The 11,787-nt window shown below is 42.4% G+C and overlaps 1 protein-coding gene across 1 annotated transcript in view; it reads left to right on the forward strand.

The window, feature by feature from the left end:
* LOC148509566 (vomeronasal type-2 receptor 26-like) overlaps positions 1-9,858 on the forward strand; it is a 75,717-nt gene extending 65,859 nt beyond the window's left edge. Inside the window, exon 3 of the mRNA XM_088442965.1 lies at positions 8,951-9,858. Within this exon, the coding sequence (XP_088299091.1) occupies positions 8,951-9,858 (908 nt within the window). The remainder of the gene's footprint in view (positions 1-8,950) is intronic.
* The last annotated feature ends 1,929 nt before the right edge of the window (positions 9,859-11,787 follow it).

The following is an 11,787-nucleotide window of genomic DNA, read 5'->3' on the forward strand; positions in this document are numbered from 1 at the left end:
GGTAAGTCGCACGCACACTGGTCATGTGTGCACATGCAGGGCACACAGGTGCTAGGTTCCACCCCCTGACTCAGATTTTTTTCTCAGCATGGAAGATGGAGGACACAGTGTCCATGTCTGCCACAGACACTTTTGTTTTGTCTCCATCCCACAGGAATAGAGTGAGACAGCCCTCTTAGGCAGAAGACTCATCCTCTGAGGAGGAAATAGTGTTTCTAAGATGGAAGTTAATTAACCCTGCCAGGTCAGAGGAAAGCGGAATACCTCTGAGGAGGATGGAGTCACTCAGGTTGTAGTCTTCTTCCCCTCTACATTTTCTCAAAGAGTAGTGAGAAAAGGCACTTCTAGAAAGAAGCACATAAGTGATGTTTCTTCAAGAGTATTGCCCATAGCTGGAATACCTCTAAGGTCCACAGCAGAACACCTTCTCCTGCCCATGACCGGCACACCTTCCCTGTATTATGAGCAACAGCAGTCTCATAAGGTTGCTAGTGAGCACTGTTCATTGTCCCCTGCTCACTCATATAAAGACAGCAGTTGCCCCACCATTGACTGGGAGTCAGAGGAGGTCACGAGAACCAGGGTAGCTTTAGCTGGCAGAATGCCACTTTCTAAATTATATATGTCCCATTAGGCTCTCAGCAAGTGCTCTCTGGTATATCAGTTTGCTCAGTCGACCTTTAGAACTACCCACATTAAGGAGGACAAGATGGTTCTCTGCAGCCATACTGGTATTCCAGACATTCCTGCCCTGTTTGCTCCAGAGATCGTTTCAGCTCTTGCATCACTAGTCAGGGATAAAGCCCAGAGTGACACAATAAATAAATTATACGGGGAGAGGAGCCCTAGCTTGCACATCCTAAGCCCAATGTGAGGTGCTATCTGCTGAGACTTATAGTGCTGCAATCAGAAAAATAAACAAATGCAGGTGCGCACTCTAACCATGCTAAAGCTTAATGCCTAAATGACATATGGTGGGCATGCCCATAATTATGGCCATCATTATGCTACGAACCTCTTTGATGCAATTTAGCAGTATTGTTATTAGTTTCAGCAGGGTTAGAGTGTGCACAATAGATAAGTTGCTGAGAAAAACACAATTTTAAAATCTCAGATGCTGTCGGGCCACTTTTATTTGTCTTAGACAAGGTGGAGAAAGAAGGACCCTCTAGGGGGTCTCTAAACTCCCTGGTAGCTTCCAAAATGGCCCACTTAAAGGCTATTAGCAGGGCTACATTAATGATTGGCCAAACTTTTGACTTAATTTCCAAAACCCACAGAATGCACTGGTTAGCTAGTGTGGGTCTGACCATTCTATCTCCCAGGCATGTGGACATTCCCAACCTGACATACTCTATAAAACTCATACATCCTTTGCAGATCTGTGGGGCCCTCAGCCTCCAAAACCACCCTTTCCTCAGGAGGATTGTTCTGTCGGAGCCAGCAGTTTGACTCCATATCCACAAGGTGCCCCCAGATCACCTAGAGGAGGTTTATTTCACACATGAGTGGCCAGAAGCTTGAAAAAGTCCCAGGAACGGGACAAAATGCATTGCTGCCTGCTGCCTTTACCTGTTCCAAGTATCTTGTCCTGTAACCTGCTTCTGCTAAGTGCTGCCAGTGCCCGCAGTGCTCGATCCTCATGCGAGGAGTATCCATAAGTCGCGGCCGCGCTTTATCACACCCGGATCTCCTCTCAGCTTTCCTCTGGCCCTGGGATCCGGCAGGAATCATATTATTTAGCCGGACAGAGAGCCACCGCACCGGATCTCTGAGACAGCGCGTCTCTGAGAGTATCCTGACTTGGCCAGTGATTGACTGCACAGCCGGTGAGATATTATTACATCATCTCTACTTTGCCATTGCCTAAAACTTTGAAACCGGTCAGTACCTAAATCTTCTCAGCACTTGCGTGCCCGGCGGGGTTAACACTTCATGTATCCAACAAGTCATTAACTGTTGTGTTATACAAGCTTCAGAATATTTATTATAGTGGATACCCAATTGATACATTGTCTGCACACAAGCGGTTACAATATTTCAAGACTATGAATTAATCTACTAAGTGTTTCAAAACGCTTTTATATGTCTATTTGGAACTTCTCTACACAAGAATTGCCAATTCTGGGTTCAATTAGCCCTATATTATTTATATTATTATTATTATTTGCTCATCAGCTAGTATCCATTTACTAATTGTTATTTTATTTATTTATGGTCTTCATTCTGTCGTCATTTGTGTTTGTTCATGTTATATGTAATGTTGACGTAATCTACTATTTCACATGCAGCAATTGTTGCTACTCTATTAAATTGCATATCTACTTATCTGGTCACCAGCGCGGTGTGTGTGGTTTTATACATTGGCCAGAGGCACAGTGTCTGGCAACTCCAACTCCTCCAGGAAGGATACAGTAAGTCACTTCTGTACAACCACTTTTCCTTGTCTTTCTCAAGCAATAGATGTCTGGAAGCAGATAACCACAGAGAGGTTTTTGCTAAAGATCATAGAAAAGGGTTTGTCCCTCCCTTTTTTTCCACACCAGGTATACCCCTGCACAAAGAATGCCAGTCCTCTGCTAATCGGGGTCCTATACCTAGCTTTGCACCAAGGCAAATCAAGTAAGCGGACATCTCCAGAAAGTTTGGTCAGCCACCTTTTTCCCATGAAGAAGCTAGATGGTTCCTAAAGGCCAATTTTAAACATTAACTATCTGAACCAGTACATAAAGCCTTGTTCCTTCCATAGGGCCTAGCAGACGTGCCTTTACTGTTTGTCAGGAACAATTTTTATATAAAAATAGGTCTCAGAGTGGCCTTTCATACAATCCAAGTTCACCTGCATGACAGGAGACTCCTAAGGTTCCTCTGGAATGATGCCTTCTATCAATGGACAGTGATGGTGTTTGGCCTGTCCAATGCCCCATACATGTTCACCCACCTCTTGACGGTTGTTGTGACACACCATCGTTAGAATGGAGTCCACTGTGTCTTCTACTTGAACTATCTCCTGGTTATCCAACCAGACGTAAAAGTCTTTCTATCTCACAGGGTCATCATTTTGTCTCTCCTTAAGAATTTAGGTTTTGTCTGTGAACCTAGACAAATCAATTTTGACACCTTGTCAATCAATAATTTTCTGGGATTTCTCATATATTCCTCTTCTTTCTCAATTTTAGTTCCCTCAAAAAAATGGAGAATGTGGTAAGACAATTGGAGAGACATTCAAGAATTTGTAACCCAGGTCCTTCACTGCCAGCTTTCCCTGAGAGAATTAGCCAAGGTTATAGGGAAAATGAGAGCACTGGATTCAGGTTTCTTCCACACTCCTTTCATATGCAAACACTCAAGACTTTATTTTTTGTCTTCTCCGTTCAGCTCTGCCTGGACAACAGGACTGCAGTCTCTTACCTCAACAGAATGGGAGGCACATGATCCCACACTATCTGCCAAGAGACAGTAGACATCTGGAACTGGGCAGTGCATGGATCCATATTCCTCTCTGCCATAGATATCCCAAGGGAGCATGTATGAGATGGCCGATTCCCTGTCCAGAAAGTGCCTCACATTAGATTGCATTATTCTCAGGCCAGAAACCTTCCTTCCATAGTAAAGGCCTTTGGTCAACCAGATGTGGACCTCTTTGCAACTCCATCCAACGTACAGCTCTCAGTCTTCTTGTCCAAAATCTGGACCCAAGGAGCCCTACACATGGATGACATTTGCTTTCCATGGACCAAACTCACTCTCCCATATGCCTTTCTCTCTTCTGCCTTGCTACTGAAGGTATTTCACAAGGTGTGAGTGGACAGAGTGGCTCACCTCATTCTGGTGTACCCTGTCTGGCTCTCAATAATATGGTTCCCCTTAATTACCCAACTCTGGATGGGACCCAAACTTCCCCTATAACTGTACAGGGACTGCTTCCAGTGAACTCCAGATCTACTGCAAGCGCTCACAAAATGCATGTCAATAGTGACATTACTTGGCTGCTAACCAATGCCAATCTCTCAGCCTCTGCCACTGCTTTGATAAATGCTTATCTTAGGCCTAGAACAAGATACAGATACCAGTCTATCATAGATGAGTTTGTTTCCTGGTGGATCTCACACTCTTCGACCTCAGGGTCCCATTCTGAACTCAACTTGGAAATAGATTTTCTGACCACTAAGTTCAAAAAAGGCCTAGTTTCTGCCACAATACACTCATAAATCTCAGCCCTGGTGCTTTCAATCCCTGGCCTTACAGAAAATAAGCAATACCTTAGGTTGCTTAAGGGCATTTTTCTTACCAGGCCATCAAGCCCATGCTACTCTTCCACATGGGACATTAACCCTTTTCCTAAACATTTTAGCTACTACTCCACATCACAGCTGCTGACACTTGAGACTCCTGGAACGAGGCAGGTCTGCTAGGTACAATAAACTGGGGTGGTTTGATGAATGACCATTTCATGGAATCACAGTAGCACATGGTAAAAGTAAATAGGGTTTATTCACAAGAGAAATAATAATAATGTCTCACTTAAGGTTTCAATAACACAGCAGTTCATATATGCAATCATGGGTATACTAGCAAAATATAGTCTTTACCACAGAAGAACTGATGGGGTAGGGGACCCTGAGTCCAATAACCCTGTAGTACTGGCAATAGGACCAAGCCCTGTTACACTGTGAAAGTCAATACAGTTGAGCACTGTGATACAGAAAAAGATGAAGCAGGGTTGAGCCCTGTGATGTGAAGAAAGATGGAGCAGGGTTGGGCCCTAAAATGCAGAGAATGATGGAGCAGGGTTGAGCCCTGTGATGTGAAGTTAGACAGAGCAGGGTTGAGCCCTGAAATGCAGAGAACAATGGAGCAGGATTGAGCCTGTGATGTGAAGTTATACAGAGCAGGGTTGAGCCCTGAAATGCAGAGAACAATGGAGCAGGGTTGAGCCCTGTGATGTGAAGTTAGATGGAGCAGGGTTGAGCCCTGAAATGCAGAGAGCAATGGAGCAGGGTTGAGCCCTGTGATGTGAAGGCAGATGGGGCAGGGTTGAGCCCTGTGATGTGAAGATGGTACAGATTTGAGCCTCATGATGCGATGAAGACTGAAGCAGGGTTGAGACCTGTGGAGCGGTGTAGTTCCAGGACAGGGTTGAGCCCTGTGGAGTGGTCTAGATCCAGGACATGGTTGAACCCTGCAGCGCAGCCAGAACCCAGAGCTGGGTTAAGCCCTATGGTGAAATGATGACTGAAGCAGGGTTGAGCCCTGTGGAGAGGTGCAGTTCCAGGACAGGGTTGAGCCCTGCAGCATGGCTGGAACACGGAGCGGGGTTGAGCCCCGTAATGCAATGAAGGTAACTGTGATGGTGCAGCTGACAACAGTTATGAAGATTAGTTCAATGCCCTCCGGAGAAGAAAACAACAGGCAAAGTAAATGGTGCAGCAAAGGGTGAACCACTGCAGTGAAACAAAAGGCAATGCTTAGACAATGGTAATGCTGGGCTCTGTACTGTGGCTGGTAAATAGTACAGCAAAGGGTAAAACCATAGCAGTGAAGCAAAAGGCAATACTTAGTCAAGGGCAATGCTAGGCTCTGTAGTGCGGTTGTTCACTGACATCAGAGGTTCAACTGGAACACAGGCAAGGATATAACAAATTCCACAGCAACCCTCAGGCACAGCAGGTATCTGGCAGGAATCCAAGAAAGACCTAGAAGTAATGTTGCACAGACACTGAGACACAGTAAATGGCTGGCTTTATACTAGAGGTCTGTAATCCATAAGCAGTTCAGAACATGTGACCCAAATGGAATCAGGTTTCAGATAATGAGCAATCTAGGAATCCCACAACCTGACAACACCTTGAAAACAGACGATCATTTTAACCCTCTATCCCCTGCATTTGAAGAATGCCAGCAAGCAGGATAGCTCTTCCAACGGCCACAAACGAACTTTGGCAAAAGTAGTCTGTCTTTATGTACTGAAATAGTTGCAGTCCTGACACTCCTTCCTTCACTAACAATTTTTGCCTTTCATGGAAGTTAGCTTCTTTTTTGGATTTGGCCTTTGCTTCCAGAGGTGGAGAACTTTTACTGATCCACACTTCAGAGCCATTGATGACCTCAATCCCAGAGGGTTTTTATATCATTCCTAAAGTACACAATGCCCTTGTGAAAATTGTGTAAAAGACCAATCTGATCCCAACCTCAGCATAGTTAAGTGTTTATCCTCTTACATCACACTCACAGCACCGATTAGAGGTAACCTTTTGCCCAGCTAGGGCTTCTAAAATCAGGGGCTTGATTGTTTCTGCCAAGCAGAGCTCAGGGTTAGACACCTCTTTATTTGAGGGTCACTCTCTATGCTGAGCAGTCATTACTTTGGCTGCCACCAGAAGTCTTCCTTTGCAGTCAATACTGCAGGCTGCACATTGGTCTTCCACACATATTTTGTAAAACATTATTGGAGGCCTTCTGATACTCAGAGATTAGAATTCCCTAAAGCAACCATCAGGTTTGTGGTTGTCTGCCCACCAGCTGTTGCTAGGTGACAAGCCTCCCAATGAACAAACAGTAGTTTGCAGAAATCTATGATCTGCAAACTCTCTTTGTTCTAGGGTATAGGATTGTCACATAGCAACAGCTCCCACCTTAACTGCCCTGTTACCTTGCTAGGTCCCAGCCTCTGTGAGATGGTAAGGGAAACATTATATCACTTTACATTCTCTGCATAGTTGGGCGGCTTGCACCTAACCCACCAACTGTTGCTAGGTGGCAATCCTATACCCTAGAAAAGGGGTGGCCAAACAGTCAGAGTCAAAGAGCCCAAAAATATCTGTAGGTATGTAAAAGAGCCAAGATCATGCATGCTCCAAAGGTGCACATGCAAAAAGGGGTGTGGCCTTGTTCCAGCTAGGGCTCACCCCTGGATATGATTCTTGTAGGAGCATGTAAAAGTACATGCACATAGTCAATGTGGAAGTAACTATTAAAAGAAAAGAAAAAGCCAGAATAATATAAAAAACACTGAGAAATACAGAGCCACATAAAAAACACTGAAACAAGCCAGATCTACATATAATACACTGCAAAAGCCACATCCACAAATAGTGCACTGAAAAAGCCACATCAACATAAAATACACTGAAAAAAGCCACATCCACAAAAAATACTTTGATAAAAAACTACAATAGATTCACATAAATCAAACCAGCCCCTCCATGTTTCAATTCATCCCTCATGTATCACTTCAGCAGGCAATCATGTGTCACTTCAGCAACCCATCATGCATCACTCTAGCAGGCCATCATGTGTCAGTCCAGCAACTCTCCATGTGCCACTTCAGCTTCCCCTCATGTGTCACTCCAGCCCCCCTTTGTCACAGCAACAGACCCTCATGTGCCACTCCAGCCCCCCCCTTTCTCCGGGACACTCCAGCCCCCCACATGCATTTCTGGCCCTTTTTACACACATTCATATTCAGTAACACACAGATATACGGAATACATACGAATTACCGCTGGACACAAGGCCGGCGGTTCAAATCCTAACAGCGGCAGGCCGACACGGCTGAAAATCCCGATCATCCCCAGGTAAGTATCAACTAACATAACCTAATCCCCCTAACCCTTAGGGGTGCCTATCCCTAATCTTCCCCCCCAGAGCCTAACCCTAATACCCCCTGTAAGTGCCTAAACCTAGCCCCCCTTCCCCGCCACCAAAACCTACGTCCCCTGAGGGGGTGCCAAAACTTAATGCTCCCTTCCCCTAGCCTAACCCAAACCTCCCTGGGGGATGCCCAACCCTGTCCCCCCCGGGAGCCCTAAACCTAACCCTTCTCCCCGTTGCTGTCCATAGCGGCGCCCAGCATCACTTCGATTGGGATGCTGGTTGGTAAAATGACAGGTGTCTAGAATTAGACACCTGTCATTTAACCCTTGCCGGGATAAAGCAGTCAGGAAGCCGGCTGTCGGGCTTACGTCCACCAGATTCCCGATTGCATACCAGATATACAAATGATGCACATGAAATTGATCAGCGACAGAGTTGGTCAGGACCTGATGAGCTAAGAGGGGCTATTTGGTGTCAGTGAAGCAACAGTAAAAAAGTCACATCTGTATCATATTTCTCTGCAAATATGAAATTGCTTTTCATAACTTTTGACCCTTTCAGTGTGTAGCTTGTTTTACTAGGAAAGGCTTTTAATACTCTACTAAGTAGTCTCATATGGGAATGTTTTCTGTATGTAAATCTGTTATTTCTTTGGAATACATTAAATAAATGTGACTATTATGAGTAAAAATTATTTAAATTGCAATGAAACTAAATTTGGGTGATGGATACATCTCTTTGTTCTATACAAAATAAAATAGTGACACAGCAGCAATAAAATCCTGTTTTGGTGAAAACAAATGTTGAACAATTGTATCCTGGTCTATTTCCTTTATGAGAGGTGTGTGTGTGTGTGTGTGTGACAATCTTCGGCTTACATAATGTGTGTGTCACAGTTAGGGACTGGTTTCTGGATTGGAACTTGTTTTTTATTAGAAGAATAATGCAGATAAACTGTGCAGCAAACTGACCCTTAATATAATATAATAAAAGTGCATCATTTGGACTGTTACAAATAGCAAAAAGTAAGTTCACAGAAAGGCAGACTAGATCGGTCTTTAGGTTATTTTATTACTGTCCATATGTCAGTAAAGCCATTGAAATATTATATTATAGGCTGGTACTTCCAACTATATGATCCTATGAATTATGGGAAATAAGTTTTACAAGTTTTTAAAAGTGTTACTTCAAACAGAACATTTGCAAATAATTTTAGGACAATCAGAAATCTTTTGATACAAAGTAAACATTTTCTCAAGACTACTCAATGACATTAATATGTAAGAGATATATATTGGACAATGTGGTAATATTATATTTTATCATAACATTTATTTCCTTATTCATTTTTTAGACAGTGAAAACTGCCAGATATGTCCTGAAGATGAATGGCCTAATGAGGATAAAGATTTGTGTATTAAAAGGATATTAGAATTTCTATCATACAAGTCAGATATGATAGCTATAGTTTTTTCTTCAATATCTGTCCTATTTTTTATCTTATCCATCTTTATAGTTGGAATATTTATTTCATTCCGGGACACTCCCATAGTAAAAGCCAATAATAGAAACCTTAGCTTCATTCTTCTAATCTCCCTCAAACTTAGCCAACTCTGTGTGTTTCTGTTCATCGGCCATCCTATGGACATCACCTGCATGCTACGCCAGATATCCTTTGGAATAATATTCACTGTAGCCATGTCTTCTATCCTGGCCAAGACTATCATGGTTTGCATAGCTTTCAAAGCCACCAGACCTGGAAGTGCCTGGAAAAAATGTCTGGGTGTTAAATTGCCATATTCTATTGTGTTAATCTGCTTATCTGTCCAAGTTCTCACCAGTGCTATTTGGTTGTCAGTTTCTCCTCCTTTTCAAGAGTATGACAGGAAACCAAATCCTGGGATTATCATAGTTCAATGTAATGAGGGTTCTGTCTTTGCCTTTTATTTCATGTTGGGTTATATGGGGTTTCTGGCAACTTTGAGTTTTGTTCTAGCATTCATGATGAGGAAATTACCTGACATCTTTAATGAAGCCAAATACATCACCTTCAGCATGCTGGTGTTCTTCAATGTTTGGGTCTGTGCCATACCTGCCTATCTGAGCAGTAAGGGTAAACATATGGTTACTGTGGAGATTTTTGCTATATTGGCTTCAAATATTGGAATACTAAGCTGTATATTTTTTCCTAAATGCTACAATATTCTACTGAGACCTGTTATTAACAGTAAAAGACACTTGTTAGTAAAAAGTTCTTTATAAATTTAATAGTTTTTACTGTTAAAATTTAGAACTGCAGGCAATTTAAAGTATAAAGTGAAATATATATTTACACAGCTTTTATATATCCATGTTATTAAAATAAAATTAGGTGTTATAATTAATTGAAAAATGAAATTAAGTGTAGCTGTAACATTGAATAGGGGTTTGTCTGTTGGAATTTTCTGTGGGCTCAAATTACCTGATCCTCACTTGTAAAATTTTACATTGATCTATGAACCAAATATTTTTGGATATGAGATTGAATAGAGAAGATTTAGATAAGTTAATTAAAGTGTTTGTTTGAGTAATATGTAGAATTTATTGCAAAGGAAATAAAACATCATTACTAAACCAAAGATAAATTGATTATCACAAAGTTTAATAAACTACACTGGTAAAATAGCTCCAATCCTCAGATGCATTGAAATGTTTCATAAAAGGACAATAATATTACATATGTTATATCTTATTACATTTCATACAGTATATTACATTTAGAGATGAGCTGGTCCGGTTCTCCGAGAACTGGACCCACCCGAACTTCTCGATCTGTGCTAGGATCCGACTTCAGCACAGGTTGTCCTGCCTAACTCAGAACCTAAAATGAGGCATCCTGCTTTTAGATTCTTGCGGGTTTTGGATTCTATAAAGATTCCTGTTATTGGTGCCATTTTCACTCCAGCTGTGGAGAGTGTACAAAACAGATGCGCTCTGTGCTGCTCTGTCTGTGCACGTGTTCTCTGTTTCTCTTTCTGTTGTTCGAGGGTGCAGTGTTGTCATGCTGGGGCTGCAGTACATAAAGGGTCTGGGGCTGCAGTACATAAAAGGGGTGCTGATGTGTCACTGTTGTCCTGTCAATCAAGGGGCTGGGGCTGAAAAACATGAAGGGGTCCTGCTGTGCAACTGTTTTCCCGTCAATCAAGGAGCTGGCACTGCATTACCTTCAAGGGGCTGAGTGAGGCTGCAGTACATAAGGGCTGCTGCTGTTTTACCATTAAGGGGCTGGGTCTGCAGTATGTAAGGTGTGGCTGCAGTACCTGCTGTGTTGACCTATTCATCAAGGGTCTGGGGCTGCAGTACTATCAAGGGGCTGGGGCTGCAGTACACAAAGGGATACTGCTCTGTTGTCCATAAAGGGGAATGCAATACATAAAGAAGTGCTGTGTGTTGTCCTGTCCATCAAAAGGCATGGTCTGCAGTAAATAAAGGGGTGCTGTGTTGTCCAAGGGTGCTCTGTCAAATCAGGGGTGCTCTTTCCCAGTGTAAAAAAAACATAAAAGTTAAGTAAAATGATCATTCCACAAAAAAATAAGAAAAAAAATATATTTTTTAAGTTTTTTTGGGTGTGTGTTTTATACACTATTATTGTTTGGTGACACTACCTGCCAGACTGCTGTTTATCATCCACATATTTGTGACTCTGCAGATGGTCCATCTGCACTCCACAGGGGTGCTTTGTTGTCCATAAAGGTGTGTTCTGTTGCTCATAAAGGGGCTACTACCTTGTCCAGGGGTGCTCTTCCCAGTGTAAAAAAATCAAAGTTAAATAAAATTATCATTCTACAAAAAATAAAAAATATATATTTTAAGGGTTTTTTGTGTGTATTATTTATGCTATTATTGTTCAGTGACACTGCTGGCCAGACCGCAGTTTATTATCCACATGTGACTCTGCAGGTGGTCTATACACACTTTGCTGCTCCTCATGGGTACTTTTTTGTCCATAAAAGGGTGCTGTGTTGTTTATCAAAGGGCTGCTGCCTCGCCAGGGGTGCTCTTCCCCAGTGTTAAAAAAAAAGATCAATAAAATTATCTTTCCACAAAAAATATATTTTTTTTTTCAGTGTTTTTTTGTGTGTTAGCTATGTTATTATTGTTTAGTGACACTGCCGGCCAGACTGCAGTGTATGTTTTTTTAGATGGAGGACG

Source organism: Taudactylus pleione, unplaced genomic scaffold, assembly GCF_031769625.1.
Source record: "Taudactylus pleione unplaced genomic scaffold, aTauple2 ptg000319l, whole genome shotgun sequence".
In the NCBI taxonomy this organism is placed as follows: domain Eukaryota; kingdom Metazoa; phylum Chordata; class Amphibia; order Anura; family Myobatrachidae; genus Taudactylus; species Taudactylus pleione.